This window comes from Phyllostomus hastatus, unplaced genomic scaffold (assembly GCF_019186645.2).
Source record: "Phyllostomus hastatus isolate PE091 unplaced genomic scaffold, TTU_PhHast_1.1 phas_scaffold_60, whole genome shotgun sequence".
Taxonomy (NCBI): domain Eukaryota; kingdom Metazoa; phylum Chordata; class Mammalia; order Chiroptera; family Phyllostomidae; genus Phyllostomus; species Phyllostomus hastatus.
The window spans coordinates 11356323-11376605 of record NW_025334038.1 but is presented as its reverse complement, the minus strand read 5'-3'; the positions used below and the strand labels follow the sequence as shown (position 1 = coordinate 11376605).

General features: G+C 38.2%; 1 protein-coding gene across 5 annotated transcripts in view; it reads left to right on the top strand.

Annotated features, from left to right (window-relative positions):
• The first annotated feature begins 328 nt into the window (after nt 1–328).
• MAP3K19 (mitogen-activated protein kinase kinase kinase 19) overlaps nt 329–20283 on the top strand; it is a 55174-nt gene continuing 35219 nt past the window's right edge. For 4 of the 5 annotated variants that reach the window (XM_045826175.1, XM_045826177.1, XM_045826178.1 and 1 more), the window contains exons 1-2: nt 4583–4604; nt 6987–7099. In XM_045826175.1, coding sequence (XP_045682131.1) covers nt 4583–4604; nt 6987–7099 — 135 coding nt within the window. Of the gene's footprint in view, nt 388–2328; nt 2484–4488; nt 4605–6986; nt 7100–20283 lie in introns of those variants that run through there. The other variant, XM_045826174.1, reaches the window with a different exon arrangement.

Genomic DNA, 20283 nt, shown 5'->3' with positions numbered 1-20283 from the left:
ATGGAGATTTTTGTTTCCCAAATTTAAGAAAGACAAATAGCAATCACCTGCTTCCAAATCAATTCTTCATTTTTATGCCTCTCTTATTCTCCTTTCCTGTATCATTAATCAAAGCCACCTCTAAGTAAGTTTTCTACTCAGCCATGATGACACTATTGGTGCCCAAAAATACTGAATAAGAATGTTGTGGTGTTTCAGGTTGTTGGGTTTCTTCTGGAAAAGGGAGCAGATATCACCCTTTGCAATTACAACAATCAAACCGCATTCCATGTGGCTCATTGTGATGTCCAAAGAAAATTCCTGGCCACCAATGCAATCCAGACTCCCCAAATGCAACTTCTACAAAGTTCATGGCAAGGTGATCTTGAACAGCTTCAACATTTGTTGGTCAGTCAAGTTGATATTTGTTTCTGCCTTTGGTGGGTTGGTGGGTGGTAAGAAGAGCACAGATTATATGACTCCTTTTAAAGAAAAATAAGTTCTCTTAAAATGCAGTCCCAGGAATTTTCAGGCAGGAATATGACAAAGAAACATGGTCAAACAGGACACTGGAGTGAAAAACAAGATAACAAAAGAACAAAGCAGCAGCTTATTTCCACCTTCCTCCAGCTGGATGCAGCCATGCTGCACCCTGGGGAAATGGTGTGCTCCTGGGATGCCCCTAGAGAGCTACTGTCAACTTGCCTAGAAGCGTTCCCCTGACATCGTTGCCATTTGTACAATTGCTGTTTAGATCCCTTTGGACTAGTTGCAGTTATTATCTTTATCCTGAAAAGGGGATCAGAAAGCCTATGTTTTGCATAATATTTAGTTGTGACTAAAGGAATTAAGAGGACACATTTTTAAAAATGCTTTCTTCTTAGGGTATTGATCTTATTGTTTAGATTTTCAACCCATAGATACTCTTTTCCAGTGTAACTTGCAAAACCACATACATAATGAAGGACATTAATTATTGGTGGCCCCTGTCTACTCTTGGCATTTACGTTCAGAGATTCTGTCAGGTCACATGACCTATCTGAAAGGAAATCAATTGCTGCTAGGGAACGGTTTCTCCCATTTCCCTTGTATCCCATTGTAGAGATACAAATAGGTAAAGAAAAAGAGAACTGTATTCTAGTCACTTGGAGTTTAAGAAAATATACAACAACATCCAAAGGACTCTACATTTTTTGTTGTATTAAATGACAGTCTAAAATTACCATACCTCATAATTCCAGCTTAGAATTTTTTTTGAAAGACAGTACATTTATTTTAATGGCATTTGCTGTAGTTGTAAACCAGTATCTATTTTTGTGACCATGTTTTTCACCCCTAAAGATTGGCAGCTGAGTTTTAGGAAACTAGTATATATAACTGAACCCAGAGGTTAATCAACAGATGCGGGAAATGATATGTTGTTGTAAGACTATTCTCAGCTCAAAACTTTCATGTTGGTTCTGACTAATAATAAACATTAATTTAAGAAGTGGTTTCTTTTCAGAGACTGAAAAAAATGTTAACTAATTAATTCCCACAGCACTCCTCTGAGGTAATATCATTATATATGGTTTTCCCTGGAGAAACTGGGGAATAGTGATATTGACTATATTAACATGGCAAAAAATGAAACAGATGAAAATTAGTGAGTTACTTTGGTCTGTGAAATAAGCAATTTGGATAATTTGGCCTTTCAGTAGCTTTTCAGTTTTGAATTATCCAAATTTAAAATTTAATTAATTAAAAACATTAAAACAAGAAACATTTATATGTCTACCATTTGATTATATAAACAGTTAAATGAATGGCCTCATTATTGTAAGTCAGTCATTCATCCCACAAATGTTTATGAGCGTGTGTCAGATGCTCTGCTCTCCAATCATCAAAATAACCCTGCAGGGAAAACACTGTTATTCCAACTTTATAGCTGAGGACTCTGAAGGACAGTGAGTAGAGTTGCCAGATTTTGCAAATAAAAATATAGAACACTCATTTGAATTTGAATTTTAGATAAATATAATTTTTGGTGTATAATTATGTCCCAAATGAAAATTGTTCATTGTTTAACTGGTGGTGCCCCTTATTTCATCAGAGTGATTTAATCACCTTTTAACAGAGTGTCCTTGATATAACCCCATCGGGGTGATTAATAACCAACTTAAAAAGCTGAAATTCAAACCCAGTTCTGTCTGCCTCTCAGGCCTGTGTTCTTCCAATCCTCAATATACATATTGAAAAAGAATGTATTGAAGTTAAAATAAGATTTTGGCCAAGCAATGAAAATGCAAGGGTTAGTGTAAATAGACATTCAGAAAAACATAATGGAAATAAAGCTTCACATTTTTAAAGGCATCTGAAGAATTCGTGGATGTAAATTTCCCAAACCAACATGGCTTGACCCCTCTAATGCTGGCTGTGAGAGATGTGGACCTGTTTGAGAGCCTTGAAATGCTAACAGCCTACAGACCCGCAGAGGTCCTGTCTGAGCTCCTCAGGCATGGCGCGTGAGTATGAGTGGTCAGGCAACAGCAGGGAAGCGTACATATGCCATCCTTATTCACAGAAGTCATGTCCGTTTTTTAAATTATACATACTAAATGCATGTGCATGTTCGTAAAAGGGATTTCACGGTTGCAAGTGATATACAGATGTTAGATGTTGCTCTCTATTATTCTTACTACATTGGTCCTTTGTTTTATTGGTTTAAATAGTTTTTCTTTTGATAGTTACTGGGAATGTCAGATGAGTCTTTAGTGTGTAGCTCCCTACTCCCAAGATGTTACTGGACAATTATTTAATGGACAATACTAAAGCATTGTCCATTATCAAAAGCAATGTATGATAATGATTTGAAATTATTCTAAAAATTACTGCTTGCCAACATGCTCTTTGAGGAGAGAGCAAGTAAACACTTAACTAAAAAAGAAATCAGAGAAGGTCTCTCACAGTCTCGTGTTAGAATTGCAGTTTCCTACTGCTGCTTGTTACCTAAATATCTTGTCATCAGATAAGAACAGATGGCCCAGGCTCTTTCATATGGATTTATTTTGGAAAAAAAAATAAGGAAAAAGGAGCCTCAAAAAGAAAAGTATAATCTAGAATGTGAGCTATTTTAGAAGTATTGGATAGTATAAGAGATTGAAGATGGAAATTTGAAGGTACCTCAGAATTAAGTGTTGACAAACAGCTGAGGAGATGGTTACAAATTGAGCCTACTGGAGACCACCCTGGAGATGGTGTTCAGCAATCCTGGAGTGGGGTCCTGAATACAAGACAGCAAAGGATGTCACATGGAGAAATGCAATCATGGCAGATGAGCAAACTAAGGTCCCAATAAGTTAAATGACTTGCTTAAGGCCACATATCAAGGTAGTGGCACTCTCCTGATCCTTGATTTTATGCTATTTCTTTTGAATCATGACCTTTGCTGGAGAAATGACAATAATAGAATTGACAAGACAGGACAAGAATAGAAAAGACAATAATTGCTGCCCAGTCCCATAATGATATATTCAAATTCAAAGGTGTCAGGTCAGAGACCATGATCAACTCTCTCCTTGTCCTAAAACATGACTAGAAAATTTTATTGTTTCCCTCACCATAACCTGTCAATAGGATTCTTATCATTTACCCTCTGGATCTCTCTGAGCTGATGTCTAATCCTAGGACTCAGTACAGGGTAGAGAGGCTCTTAGTGCCATTGCAAGGAGCCCTACGATCAGCCATTTGGGTTTAACAACCACAGGGCAAAGCAAAGGGAAATGAAAAGACCATGCAGAGAGGGATTTTATGACAAGATCACTCCACTCAACCACCAAGAGCTTATGAAATAAGCTTAATTTTAAAGAGAGATTCTATGCCATTCTACTATTTTGAATGATTAAAGAATTTCGTGTTAGTATTAGAAAAAAGATATATCAGGAAAGTAAGCAGTTAGCTAAAACATTGGAAAGAAAAAGAATGAAGTCAACTATTTAGAATGATAAGATAATGCTTGATCAAGATGTTTTTATCTACCTGGCTGGCATAGCTCAGTGGCTTGAGTGCGGGCTGCAAACCAAAGTGTCGCAGGTTTGATTCCCAGTCAGGGTACATTCCTGGGTTGCAGGCCATGACCCCCAGCAACCACACATTGATGTTTCTCTCTCTCCCTCTCTTTCTCCCTCCCTTCCCTCTCTAAAAATAAATAAGTAAAATCTTAAAAAAAAAGATGTTTTTATCTTTGCTTAATTTATACATCACTAAAGCATTATGAATTTTTTTGTACAAAAATTTTCTGCAAATATTAGGATGTTTTTACAATGGGAGTAGGAATAAGATATATAATATATCCCTTTTATTTAAACATCTTGAAAAATTATCACTATTTCATACATTTTGAAGTCATTATCCCAAAACTACTTAAGATTACTTTTATTTATTTGATGTCAATGCTTTTCCTTCCATATTCATCTGCTTTTTCAACAGATTTAACTAAATAATCTTTGATGTTGATTCTATTCCCCATAGAGACCCTAAACTTTGTGATTTTAGTGGAAAATCAGCAATACATTATGTATCACAAATGAAGAGTTTAAAGAAACAGCAGTTATTGGACATTCTAATGAATTCTATGCCAAAACCAGGTAAGTATTTCTATTACAGTCTCAAATTTCCCCAGCTCTAAAAGTCCTACTAGAAATCTTTCTTTTTTTACAAGTATTTCATGGATCCATTTAAAGAAATCTAGCCAACAACTATTTACTGAGCAGTGTCTGACAGCCCATGGCGAGGTTCTCTGAGTAATGAGAAGAGGCCCAAGACATGGTCCAAACTTTTGAAAGTGTTCAGTATGGTCAGGGATATATCACATAAGTCAGATGAGAAAGAACTTACTGTGAACCTGAAAGGGAAAAGGGACTTATCGTGGTTCTTGAATGCTGGATAAAATATAGTAGGGAGAATAAAAGAGAGAAAGTTTGATATAGGTGGGGAAAGAGAGTTTGAACAAAGACATAGTGACAGCCATCGCAAAAGGCATGAAGAAAAATAATGCGACTGAGCAATGTGACTTTGTGAAACCTGACTGACTTGATTGTTTAATTGGCTTTTTCTTTGAAGCTTCTGGGCAGGAAACAATGCATACCTAAAATAGATTTCATGGATACTGTGAGACTCAGTCTTGTCCTTGAAAAATGATAAGATTTGAACTTGAGAAGCAGAGGCTCCATGCTGTAAGGTAGTGTGGGTATCCTAGGGCCAACAAGGAGACTAGAACTGAAAGTTCATGTCAGGGAAAAGGGACACAGGACATCAGATAGACAACATCATACACACATATCTTATCAGATGCATAATATCATGTATACATATACACAGGGAAAAGGAACACAAAACATCAGATACATAAAGAAATTGGGTCCATTGAGGGCCCATTAAATATAAAGCTGAGGATATAATTTTTCAATGTCCACTACAAGTTTTGGTCTCCTATCTTCATATATGCTGGGGTACTATTGGCTGTTTGCTCTGTTCCTCCGCAGATCGGCTAGGTTTTCTTCTCGTGTGTAGGGGGAAGTGGAATCTGCTCCCTCCCGCCTCGCCACCACCTTCCCTCCCCCTGAGGATATAATTTTTTTCAATAAAATAGAATCACTGAAGAATTCTGAGCCAGAGAATGAGGAAACCCATATTTTAGGAAAATTAACCTGTTCTTATTCTGTAGGATGGATTCAAAGAAAGAGACTCATGGGAGGGAGCTCTGTTAAGAAAGTGCAAAAGTGTCCATGTGTGGTGATGAGAACCAGGAAGAGACCTTGGACAAGGTGTGGTAGTGGGCCTGAGAGGTGCTGGATGTGGTGCATTTAAAAGATATTGTGAAAGGAGAATTCACAGAACTTGATGTAAAGCTGATAGAGGAGACACAAAGACAAAAGTTGAGGAAGGGTTGCACCAAACATGATTCTGAAGTTTCAGCCCTGGGAGGTGGGGAGGATGGAAAGACAATAAATAAACCAGAAGAGCACTACTTTGGTGAGGATATTGAAGGTAATGTGTTCCAAAACAGTGGATTGATGGGACCTTGGCACTGTGAAGTAACAGCTTTCTGTAGGACAGAGCTTCTGAGAAAGGATGGGTTGATGTGTTAGTCTGGGAGTTCTCTACAGAAAGAAGATTGTGAGGACATGAGAGTGGACAAGATCATTGAAGGATTGATGACGGTGAGAAAATTTCAGGAGACGGAGCCCATGAGGTGCACCCACTGTTAGACAGTGGTGTGCACATAGGGTCTCAGAGGAGTAAGAGAGGGAGGAGGAGTATGGGGAGAGAGTTGCAAGAGGAGTAAATGGAAACATCACATTAGAAAAGAGGTTACAAAGTAGATATGGTAAGGAAGTGAGAAGTTTCAGTGGCAGGATAGAGGCAGAAGATAGATAGCACAGAGTAAAGAAGAAAATATGGGGAAGAAATAGAGGGTCTGAGTATAGATCACTTGTTCAATTTTGTTTCAGTTACAAGATAAATGGAACAGCCATTGGAGGAGGAAGACGTTTTCATCCAAGAGCCCATGCTTATTGAAGAGGTGTCAAGCCAGCAGGAGGGGAATGAATATGATGAGAACAGCGTCCCCCAGGAGCTAACTGGGAGTTCACTGTTGGTTGTTCAAACTGTCAGTTTAATGTAGCTTCAGCGCTAGACAGGAGGTGTGCTCACAGTAGCTGAGTGTCTTTACCTTTGGCAACTATAGAACAAATGCAATTTCCAGCCCATTGTTAGGGGTTTCACTTAGCAACTTTGCCTAATTTTAAAAACAAACAAACAAAAACCCATTCATTCTGTGGACTCTTGTTATTCTCACATCTCTTCCTGTGAAAATTATCCCCTGAAGCGTCTTCAGGGTACCAGACCACTATTTCAGGAAAATCTTTGACAAAATGGAACTTATTTTAAAACCAAGAGCTAGATCTTCCTGTGAAATTGTTGGAGATGAGTCTTATCAAAACATGTTATTGTATTTCTTTTGGCAGAAAGACATGCTGAATTATTGCTTGACATTGGTCATGATACACACTCCTCTCCAACGGATATGACAGTTACTAAGAAACAAAATATACTTTTGCAAAGCATCAGCAGCAGCGAGGTAAGATGTCCTCTTTAAAGAAACAAACCAACAAAAGATGGATAACCTACTCCATCTACTGCTTCATTTGTGTTGCTTGAATATTTTATAACAATTATATACTACAATTATATTTTAATATAATCATAAATAAATTTAAAGCACAATAAATATGACATTGTTCTTTGAGGTTAATCACAGAACAGCAATTAGCTAGTCAATTCTCAATCTCATGTCTTGTGTGTGTGCATGTGTGCATCTAATACCACAAAATATTGTTGCATCCACACTAAATTAAAAAGTGTAGCTTTTTTTATGGATGTTAATATGGAAAAGGAGAAGATCATGAACATGAGCATGTCAAATTCATCACAGTGTACCACTAAGGAGATGCCTTCTCGTGTCCCTAGTCATCACCTCCTGCCTGTGATGGATGACTCCATAAAAAGTCCCTCATAGTACAGTAACAGTACTAGTAACAAAGATTGTGATCCACAGGAAACTGTGGAATAATACACAACAAATTTGTAACAGTGGTTGTCTGTGGGGAGAGACATAGATAGCAATGGACTTTACACTGTATCCTTATTCGTACCTCTTGAATTTTTATAAAATTAACATAGTCCAAACAGTTAAAATACTACTACTAAATATTTTATTGATTAGAAAAATATGGCCACAAAGTTGTTGGTTTTTAAAATTCAATAAGGTATAGGCTGCAATATTTATAAACAATAATGACTCTTGAAGATGGTGGAGCAAACACATTTCAGTCCCTTTTGCCTTTCAAAAATCTTCCCAAAACAACAAAGAAAATGTTTAAAAACTGCTTTCTTAACCTTTATTTTAAAGTAATTGTAGATTCACAAGAACTTACACATAGAGACCCTTTGTACCCTTCACAGGTGTTCCCCAACAAGAGCTATTGTCCCCAACAAGAGCTGTTGTCGTAACTACGGTACGTTGTCAAAACTAGAAGACTGACATTGACACAATAGGAGACCACAGACCTCACTTGGATTTCACCAGGCTTTGCATGCATGCCTTTCTCTTTTTATTTTTTTTTTCTGTTTGTATGTGTCTGTGTGCAGAGTTCTATGACATTTTATCCCCTTAATCACCACAATCAAGATACAAAACTGTTTGGTCACCAGAAAATAATCCCCTCCTACTACCCTCTTTATGACCACACACAACCCCCTTCCCTAACTCCTGCCATCTGCTGATCTGTTCTCCATCTCTATATATTTTTTTCATTTCAAAAATGTCATATAAATGGAATTATCATTCATGTAAATTTGTGAGGCTGACTTTTTCTATTCTGCAAAATGTTCTTGAGATAGATCCAAGTTGTGTGTGTCAATAGTTTATTTGGATTACTAAGTAGCATTCTATGATACAGGTATTCCAGTTTATTTAGCTATTCACCCATTGAAAGACATTTGGTTTATTTCCAGTTTGGGGCTATTACAAATAAAACTACTATGAAAATTAGTGTACAGGTTTTTGTGCACATGTATGTTTTTATTTCCCAGGGATATGTGCCCAGGAGTCCAATGACTAAGTTACATGTGTGGTAAATGTATGTTTAACTTATTTTTTAAAATGCCATACAATTTTCTTTTATATATATATTTTTTGATTGTGCTATCACTATTCTATTTTTTTTCCTCTTCATTGCCCTCCTCTCTGTACTACCCGTCTCACCATCATTCCGCCACCTTAGTTCATGTCCATGAGTCATACATAGAGGTTATTTGGCTTCTCCATTTCCCATACTATTCTTAACCTCCCCCTGTCTATTTTGTACCTACAATTTATGCTTATTCCCTGTACCTTTTCCCCACTGGAATGGGCAAATGGACCCATTCTCCCCTGCTTCTCTTCCCCACTGATAACCCTCCATGTGATCTCCATTTCTGTGATTCTGTTTCTGTTCTAGTTGTTTGCTTGGTTTTTATTATTATTTTTTTAGGTTCAGTTGTTGATAGTTGTGTTTGCTGTCATTTTCCTGTTCATATTTTTTATCTTATTTTTTTAGGTAAATCCCTTTAACATTTCATATAATAAGAGCTTGGTGATGATGAACTCCTTTAACTTGACCTCATCTGGGAAGCACTTTATCTGCCTTTCCATTCTAAATGAAAGCTTTGCTGCTAGAGCAATCTTGGATGTAGGTCCTTGCCTTTCATGACTTGGAATACTTCTTTCCAGCCCCTTCTGGCCTACAAGGTTGCTTTTGAAAAACCAGCTGATAGTCTTATGGGAACTCCTTTGTGGGCAACTGCCTCCTTATCTCTTGCTGCTTCTAGGATTCTCTCCTTCATTTTTACCTTGGCTAATGTAATTATGATGTGCCTTGGTGTGTTCCTTTTTGGGTCCAACTTCTTTGGGACTCTCTGAGCTTCCTGGTCTTCCTGGAAGTCTATTTTCTTTGCTGGATTGGGGAAGTTCTCCATTATTTTTTCAAATCAGTTTTAAACTTCTTGCTCTTCCTCTTCTCCTTTTAGCACCCATATGATTCAGATGTTGGAATGTTGAAAGTTGTCCCAGAGTTCCTAAGCTTCTCATTTTTTCGAATTCTTATTTTTTCATTCTGTTCTGGTTCAATGTTTATTTCTTCCTTCTGCTCCAAATTATTGATTTGAGGCTCAGTTTCCTTCCCGTCACTCTTAGTTCCCTGTACATTTTCCTTTATTTCACTTTTCATAGCCTTCAGTTTTTCCTCTAATTTGTGACCATATTCAACCAATTCTGTGAGTATCCTGATTACCAGTGTTGAACTCTGCATCTGATAGATTGGCTATCCACTTCTCACTTGGTTCTACTTTTGGAGTTTTTATCTGTTCTTTCATTTGGGCCATATTTTTTCACCTCAGTGGGCCTGTTATGTAGTAAGGGGTAGAGCCTTAGGTGTTCACCAGGGTGGGCCAACCCACATTGCTTCATCATAGCACTATATGTGGGGGAGGAGTCTTAGAGGGAACAATGCTGCTTATTCAGCTCTCCACCAGTTTTCAGTCACTTTCTCCACTACCCACCAGCAAGTTGGGCCCTTCTGGTGCTGATTTCTGGGTGGGTAGTTTTGTGTGCATTCTAGGACCATGTGGGTTTCTCCAACAAACTCTCCTGTGAGGCTGGGAGTTTCTCCACTGCCTCAACCCCCGCAGGTTTTTCAGTCAGAGGTTGAAGCTTTGTTTCCCTGTGCTGGTACCCTGGGTTGCATGGTCCGTCTCACTCCCCATTTGTTCCTCCCAGTTTATCCGCAGGCAAATGTGGGACTGCCTGGTCTGCTAGCCACCACCTTGCCCACCCCAGTCCTCCAGCCACTGCCTTGCAGAGAGTCCTCTACCCACCCATCCCCACTGCCCTGGGCTTCCTGTCTCTGCCCCTCCTACTGGTCTGGATGAATGTTTCTTCTTCAACTCCTTGGTTATTGGCCTTCTATACAGTTCAATTTTCTGGCATTCTGGTTATTTTTTGTTTTAAAATTTATTGTCCTTATTTTGGTTGTATGAGGAGGCAAAGTCTATCTGCCTATGCCTCCATCTTGGCCAGAAGTGCCAAACGATATTCTAGAGTGACTCTACTATTTTATGTTCCCACCAGCAAGAAATGAGAGATCCACCTTTGTCAGCATTTGATACTTCAGTATTTTTTTTATTTTAACTATTCTGACAGTTGTGTCCTGGTATCTTATTGTGGTTTTACTTTGTATTTCCCTAATGACCAATGCTGAACATTTTTTCATGTGTTTATATACCATCAGCATTAATCATCTGTTTAAGTCTTTCGTTCATTTTCTAATTGAATTATTCATTTTCTTACTGTTGGGTTTACAGAATTCTTTATATATCCTGGATATATAATTCACAAATCTTTTTTGCTAGTCAATAAGAAAAACTTGGCTTGCTTTTTTCACCCTTTTGAACAAATAATTTTTCTTTTTCAATTACAGTTGCTGTACAATATTGTATTAGTTTCAGGTATACAACCCAGTGATTAGACATTTACATAACTTATGAAATGATCACCCTGATAAATCTAATACCTTTCTGACACCATACATAGTTATTACAATATTATTGACTATATTCTCTATGCTGTACTTTACATTCTTGTGACTGTTTTTATAATTGGCAACTTAAACATCTTAATCTGTCCCCCTTTTCCATTCATCTCCCCTATGGCCCCCCATCTCCCAGTCATCAACATATTCCCTGTATCTATGAGTCTGTTTCAAGCCTGCCTGTTTGTTTATTTTGTTTTTTTAGATTCTACATATAAGTGAAATCATATGGTATTTGTCTTTCTCTGTCTGACTTATTTTACTCAACACAATACTTTCTAGGTTTATCCATGTTATTTCAGATGGCAGGATTTCACTTTTTATTATGGCCAAGTCATATTTTATTATATACAATATGCACTTCTCTTTTTTATCTATTCATCTATTGATGGACACTTGTTGCTTTCATATCTTACCTATTGCAAATAATGCTGCAGTAAACACAGGAATCCATATCTCTTTTTGATTTAGTGTTTTGGGTTTCTTTGACTAAATACTCAGAAGTGGAATTGCTGGGTCCTTCATTGTCTTCTGATAAAGCCTTTGTTTTAAAGTCTGTATTGTCTGGTATAATATTACTACACTGGCTTTAATATTTTCATAAAATATCTTTTTCTATCACTTTACTTTCATTCTCTATGTATCTTTTGATCTGCAGTGAGTCTCTTGTAGACAGCATATGTAAGGATTTTGTTTTGTTATCCATATGGGCACCATATGTCCTTTGATTGGAGCATTTAATTCATTTGCATTTAAAGCATTTATTGCCATTTTATTATTCATATTTTTTATCTTTTCCTTCTTTTTCTTCTTCTTAAAAAAGACCCTTTAACATTTCTTGTACTACTGGTTTGGTGGTGATGAACTCCTTTAGTTTTTTCTTGTCAGGGAAGCTCTTTATCTGTCTTTTGATTCTAAGTGATAGGTTTGCTGGGTAAAGTAATCTTGGTTGTAGGTCCTTACTTTTTATCATTCTGAATGTTTCATGCCAGTCCCTTCTGGCTTGAGGAATCATGAACATGGACAACAGTGTGATGATTGCTGGGGGGAAAGGGGTATAAGGGGACTAGATGGTAATAAAAAATACAATAAAGGTTAAATTTTTAAAAAACTTTCTGTTGAGAAATCAGCTGATAGTCTTATGGAAGCTCCCTTATCGGTAACTAACTGCTTTTCTCTTGCTGCTTTTAAGATTCTCTCTTTGTCTTTAACCTTCATCATTTTAATTATGATGTGTCTTGGTGTCGGCCTCTTTGGATTCATCTTATTTAGGACTCTCTGCACTTTCTGGACTTGTATGTCTATTTCCATCACCAGGTTATGGAAAGTTTTTCAAACAGGTGTTTGGTTTTTTTTTAAGATTTTATTTGCTTTTATTTTTAGGGAGAGGGGAAGGAAGGGAGAAAGAGAGGGAGAGAAACATCAATGTGTGGTTGCCTGTAGTGCACCCCGTGCTGGGGACCTGGCCAGCAACTCAGACATGTGCCCTGACTGGGAATCAAACCAGTGACCCATTGGTTCACAGTCCAGTGCTTAATCCACTGAGCCTCACCAGTCAGGACTCAAACAGGTTTTCAAGTCTTTGATCTCTCTTCTCCTTCCAGTGCCTTCATGATGCAAATGTTGTTATTCTTGAAGTTGTCCCAGAGGTTTCTTATATTATCCTTATTTTTTTAAATTCTTTTTTCTTTTTGCTGTTCTGATTGGGTGTTTTCTGCTCCCCTATATTCCAGATCGCTGATTTGATCTTCTGCTTCATCTATTCTCCTGTTGATTTCCTGTAATGTCCTCTTCATTTCATGTATTGTACTCTTCATTTCTGACTTGTTCTTTATTTTTCTGTCTCTATTTTATGTTTCCTATCTCCTTGTTGAAGTTCTCACTAAGTTCATTGAGCATCCTTATAACATTGTTTTGAACTCTGTAGCTGGTAGTTTGCTTGCCTCCATTTCATTGAGATCTTTTTCTTGAGATTTTTATCTATTCTGTCATTTGGGACATGTTTCTATGTCTCCTAATTTTGGCTGCTTCCCTGTGTTTGTTTCTATGTATTATGTATTGCTTCATCTCTTGTGTTAATAGAATGACCTTCTGTAGTAAGTGTCCTGTAAGGTCCAGTGGCACAGTTTACCTGGGCACCTGAGTCTAGCACTCTAGGTGTCCCCCCCCCCCACCTACTGTGTGGGTTGTGTGTACCCTTCTGTTGTAGTTGAGCCTTGATTGCTGTTGGTATATCCGTGTGAAGAATTGACCACCAGGCACCCAGGCAGTTGGCTGTGAGGAACAGCTGTGACTACAACCATGGTGCTGCTGTGCAGGGGCTGACCCCACAGAGCAAGACTTACTTTAGTGGGACTTTGATGCCTACTGAGTCCTCCCTTTGAATGTTTTGTTTGTGGAGGTGGTTAGGTTGTAATCTGGTGTGTCTGAAGCACTGGCTCTGGAGCTTCCCATGAGGTGCAGACCAAGGTCAGCCACTGCATGTGTCCTGTCCAGGGCCACCTGGCATGAGCTACTGGGTGATATATAGATGGGCTGCTACTTGTAATAGGCTTGGAGGTGCCAGGAGAGTCCATGCTTCAAACTAAGACTTGAGCCCAGTGACACTAGTGCCAGGCCTGGGGCCACTTAGCATGAGGTACAAGGCATGTAGAGGCCAGATACTGCTCATATGGGGCTTGTGAACATTTTTTGATATCTTAGGAAAAGTTAACAGTATGAGCCAAGACAGGTCATTTGTATGGAAGAGCCACTGGAAATTGCTGGGTTGGGACTGCAAATTGGATGGGGTGGGGTCTCAGGGAATCAGCAGGGCAGGGCAAATAGTGTTAGCCAGGTTGATGAAGACTTAGATATGTCACCTACCTGCCAGCTCTGTAGGAGGATGGCTCAGCAAAGAACAATGTCATTTGCCAGCACTTCTGTCTGTTAGAAAGCTGCCCCTCCAATTCTCATCTCAAAGCCAGACAATTCAGTTCCTCCCCATATGTCTCTGATGCCTTTTGAGCTTCTGCCTCAGAGATGGAGCTCAAAGCCAGTGAGTATGAATAAGTCCATGCACGGACCATTTAAGAGGAATGCCTGGGGCTCCAGAAGCCTCCCTATCTCACTCAGCCTCAAGCCCTGCTGGTTTTTACAGCTAGAAGTTATGGAGACTTTTCTTCCCAGCACTGGAACGCTGGGCTGGGGTCCTGGTATGGGGCTGGGACCTCTCACTTTTCAGGAGGGACCTCTGCATCTGAGATACCCCTCCTGGTTTTTTATCTGCCACACGTGGGTGTGGGACCAGCCAGTTTCACGTCTCTGCCTCTCCTACCAGTCTTGGTGTGGCTTCTTCTTTATATCTTTAGTTAAAGGACCTCTCTTCAGCCAGATTTCAGGTGTTTCTGAATGGCGGTTGTTTTGCAGATTAGTTGTAATTTTGATGTGGTTGTGGGAGGATGCAAAGACCACATTACCTATGTTGCCATCTTGATTGGAAGCACCTCCTGCCTTTTCACCCTTTTAAGAGGTCTTTTATGGAACAGACATTTTTAATTTTGCTGAAAACTAATTTATCCTTTTTTTGGATCTTAGTTTTCATGTTATGTCTAAGAATGTTTTTACTTGATTTGGGTCCTGGTTACAGAGTATGTTCAGTTTCTTTAAAAATCATGAATCTATATACTTATTAATATGCACAATTTTCTGAATGTATGCTGAACTTAAAAGGAATGGAAAAGAGAGAAATATGCTTTCAAATATCTGAGAAGAGAATATGGTTTTCAATGTAAGGTCTATACCCAGACAAATATAAATCAAGTATTAGAGTTGAATAAATACACTTTTCAGACACATAAACTCTCAAAAATGTTACTTCCCATTAACGCTTAATGGAAGCTACTATGTGTTCTAATAAATTAAGGGAATAAATAAAAATTGAGGGAAAAATTGGATCTGTGATTTAGGGAAACAAGAAAGAGGAAGGAATCGTTGGTATAATGGAGAAGTCAAGCCCCAGAGCTTCAGATAGTCAGATAATTAGGTAGAAGCACAGGAAATGGAGATTTCCAGGAATGAAATGGACCTGATATGTTTAACCAAATGGAAAGACCATTGGAAGTCAGAAGATTTATCTGTGAAAAAGAATCATAAGAAAATGATTAAAAATTAGAAATAAAAACAATTAAAGATAAAAACAGGGTTTTATGCAGAAAAAAGTTACACAAGAAAGAAAATGTAATCATACCATACTATATTGTCCTACTGTGTAGTACAATACCCACATACTCTTAATTTGAACTTTGACTACTGACTTAAGATGGTAAATGTATTGGGAGGGTGCGGGTGGAGGATAAGAATATTGACTTGTCAACTACAATAATAATAAGTCAGTAGATAATGCCTCATTCTGATTCCTTAAAAAATAACAGAATAAATATTTTCTAGAGATGTGGAAGAGAATACCAAAAGAAACAGGTTGGAAGTGGTTGTCTTAGAGGGAAAGGAAACTAATGACCTTTTTGTTATGTCTCTTAACATTATTTGACTTTTTAAAAATATCAAGCTTGATAAAATTAAAATAAACTAAGAAAAAACCCACTATAGAATACCCATACTGTAGAACACTATGCCATGGTCGAATTTATGTGTAGAGTGTGATGTTATTTTCATCAGATAGAAAACCCCACAACAACACCATGTGCTGTGCACAAGGGCATTCTTGTGTAAGAAACTGCACAGGAAATGGTATGCCCAGGAACTGCTGACTGAGGCTGGGCTGGAAGGGGAGGGGGCTTGGTGGCACGGATTGGGGTGAAAGTTGAAGGGTTGTAAAAAGGGCAGTTTTCCTAGAATAGAATGAGAAACAAAATTTGATGTACATTAAAAGAATGAGATGAATTTGTATTGATTAAAATTAATTAAAATACACAAGTGGGTAAATAAGTACTGCTCTGAAGCATGGGGTGGGATGAAGAAGAATGGAAACTTTTATTTTTTAATGCAAATGAACATTTTATCTTTGTGCATTTATACATTTCCTAAATAGGTTAGTATTTAAAAAAAAATTCCTTTAGTATAGTGTTTCTCAAGACAGGGCGATTTCCCTGCCCAGGGGACATTTGGCAATGGTTGGGGACATTTTCTATATCACAACTGGTGCAGAGGAGCTATTAGCATTTAATGGGTAGAGGCAAGGAATTTTGCTAAACATCCTATAATACACAGGGCTGGCCCCACAGCAAAGAACTATTCAGCCACAAATGTCAATTGTGCTGAGGCTGAGAAACCCTGCTATGTAGTGATTTTTTTTAAAATTTTTATGGGCGCTTTATTCAGATGACCAGGGATCTGAGAAGACAGTGAGTTTGTACCCTAACAGATCGTCTTAAATTCCATTTTAAAATGGCCCTTTTATAAGGAGAACAAAGCCTTAGAATTCAGGAAAAAGTTAACTGGATTAAAAACACTGCAGCATTCTCACTCCAGGTGGTGGTCTTTAGCTGTGTCCTGGGTGGTGGGTGACCCACCCTGGAATACCATGGCTCAGATACATCTTGATTGTTTGCAGTCCTCCTGAGCACAAAAGTGGAACTGCTTATGGTCTCCTGGAGTCAGGATGCGTCATACCTTCAGTTCCTGGAACAATAGCTTTTACATTACATGCTTTGATTAGTAAACTTATTAGCTATTACCTAAACTAAAATTTCCAACTTTTGAGGCCCCCATCATTCCCCCACTGTTAGTTTATACTACCTTGTATCTGTGAGATCAGTTTCATATGAAAGTATTCATTTTGCTGTTGAGCACATTAGACCATCTGGTAGGGGGCTTAGGAATACACTTAATTGCAGATCCACATGAGGGGGTACATTGTATGCAACAGCAAGCTATGCTACTGAAAACAACAACAATAACAACAGCAGCAATGGCTCTGTAAGACCAGTAATACTAGGCACCCAGGAGGTTAGTTTAGACCGATCAATACCAAGGAATCCCTCTCTCCATCACTTGCTTTCCTTTATGCTCTATGAGCTGTGAATTGTCAGTCAGATTGAAACAGCAGAGTCCTTTAAATTCCTCACATCCAAGATAATGTCTTAAAAGGAGGTAGTCTGTAGCTGCACAATTCTCTAATACTGCATCTCTGACAAGAACTTGTCCTAGTTCTTGACCAATGGCACTGATGGCTTACAAGGTGGCATTCAAAGCTTTTGCCATAACACAGACTAGCCTACTTCTTCATTCAAATAGGTTACCGTGGCTGGCATTACAAATATAATCAAAGACACATATTCAGCAGGGCTAATATGGTGTAAGTCACTGATACAATCAGGTGCAAGGGAGAGGTCCCATGAGCCATGTCAGGTGGGGCTTCCAAGGCATAAACACTGTCAGTCTTCCCAGAGAGCATGGTCCCCCAGAACTGTCTGCTGGAACATAGGAATAAACAGCCCTTCCACATATTAGAAACCATCCTGTGGGCAATTTAATGTGAGCAAAGGCACAAGATACATCAGTGGTGGTGGTGCAATTCGTCTTCACCTCTGCTAAGAGCACAAGAGAGTTTTTAGTACAGTTGACAAAAGTTGCACACTCTCTAGCTGGGGCTACATTAGTGACATTTAAGGAAAACATTTCCCTGTCCTTTAGAGTTACCACAGGTCCCCAATTGTAAATATCAGAGTAGGTCATTTTCTTATTGATATGCTCAAACACAGTATAATTTTGAAGGCTTTCTAAGGGAGTACAAACACCTACAAGACATGAAGTGAAAGCTTGTTCAACATTAGTTCTTCCTGCAAGACAAGAGTCAGAAATGATTAGAACATTTTTTCCTAAGTATACCCAAATATTTTCATCTCATTTGAAAGGGATAAGTTGTCCACAACACGGGGTTGAACAAAACGTAATGAAAAGAACATAAGTCATTGTTTTTGAAAGACGACTTTCAGGTCTTCTTGCTGTTCAGCTGTCCATTGTTCCTCCGGTGCTTTCTTTACTCCGGTGTGATGAATCCAAGGTTTTATTTCTGCCACTTTCACCACAGTTGAGGTGGTGAGGAGTATGTCCCAAGGTCCAGTCCTGTAGTGGATTCTGTCACAACACTGAAGGTTGTATTGGTTTTGGCTACTAATATAACATAGTAATTGAAATAAAATATCTAAAGACCGATCTTTAAATGGTGTGTCATGGATTAGAAATTGATAAACAAAGCACATTTACATTTAATTTTTATGTTATATTTAAACAATTTTCTTCTTGGAAAGGCAAAAAAAACCCCCTTTATATTAATGCAGTTCTTTTTGTGCAACTTTAAATTTTTATTGACCTTTTTCTTATGATCAAAGTAACTTTGAACTCAAATCTGAGAGAGAAATATGCTTTCACTGTTGAACTTGCCTTTTCTTCCCTAGGGCTTTCTCTAGAGTTTGAATTGCAAAACTGAAGGTCATCCTTTACTTCTTTCCTTTGAATGAAAGCTCACTTCTCTTTTTGGTTGTCTGCAATAGACTTTCATAGCTGACACATATAAACAGATGCCTTGCTTGCAGGATTGTTCCTAGAAGCACTTTGTAGACTCTCCCAATCCTTTTTCGTCTAAGAAGAATCTACTTTCCGAATTTAATTATGTATGATTTGTTTTTTAATGTTGACAATACTTTTATTTTTTTAATATATTTTATTGATCATGATATTACAGTTGTCCCAATTTTCCACCTTTGTCCCCCTCTAACTGGTACCCCACTGGCATTCCCCCCTACCCCTTAGTTCATGTCCATGGGTGATGTATATAATTTCTTTGGCTTTTCCATTTCCTGTACTGTTGTTAACCTCCCCCTGTCTGTGTTGTACCTACCAATTCATACTTCTTAATCCTAGCACTTTTCCTCCCATTCTCACCCTTCCTCCTCCTAGCGGCTAGCCCTCCAAATGATCTCCTTATTTATGATTCTGTTTCTGTTCTGCTTGTTTCCGTAGTTTGTTTTTTAGATTCAATTGTTGACAGTTTTGAATTTACTGCCATTTTACTTCTCATAGTTTTGATCTTCTTTTTCTTGAATAAGTTCTTTAATATTTCATATAATAATGTCTTGGTGATAGTGAGCTCCTTTAGTTTTACCTTCTCTGGGAAGTACTTTATCTGCCCTTCCATTCTAAATGATAGCTTCGCAGGATAGAGTAATCTCGGTTTTGGTCCTTGCTTTTGATCACTTTGAATACTTTATGCCAGTCCCTTCTAGTGTGCAGTTTCTTTTAAGAAATCAGCTGACAGTCTTATGGGAACTCCTCTGTAGGCAACTGTCTCCTTTTTTCTTGCTCCTTTTATGATTAGCTCTCTTTGTCTTTAACTTTTGGCATTTTAATTATGATGTGTCTTGGTGTGGCCCTTTTTGGGTCCAACTGGTTTGGGACTCTCTGTGCTTCCTAGACTTGGATGTCTATTTCCTTCACCAAATTAAGGAAGTTTTCCTTTGTTATTTTTTCAAATAAGTTTTTAATTTATTGCTCTTTTTCTTTTCCTTCTGGCACCCCTATGATTTGAATGTTGAGGTTGTCCCAGAGGCTCCTTAGCTTATTCTTGCTTTTTTGGATTCTTTTTCTTCTTGCTGTTCTGATTAAACATTTTTTTCTCCTTATGTTCCAAATCATTGATTTGATTCTTGGCTTCATACACTCCACTATTGGTTCCCTATACATTTTTCTTTATTTCACTTAGTGTAAACTTCATTTCTGCCTGGGTCTTTTTTGTGCTGTTGAAGTACCCAATGAGTTCCTTGAACACCTTAATAACTAGTGTTTTTGAATTCTGCATCTGATAGATTGCTTATCTCCATTTTGTTTAGTCTTTTTCTGAAATGTTGATCTGCTCTTTCATTTGGGCCATGTTTCTTTATCTCCTAAGTTTGGCAGCCTCTCTGTGTTTCTTTCTGTGTATTAGGTAGAGCTGCTTTGACTCCCTGTCTTAGTAGTGTGACCTATTGTAGAAAAGTGCACCTGTAAGTTGGATGGGACACAACCTTAGGTAATCACCAGGGTGGGTTAACCCATGTGTACCAGGTAGATGGAGTCTCTGATGTGGTGTCACTGTTCTGTGGCTCTGTGTGGAGGAGGGCTCAGAAAGGGGACAATGCCACTGTCTGGCCTCAGGAAG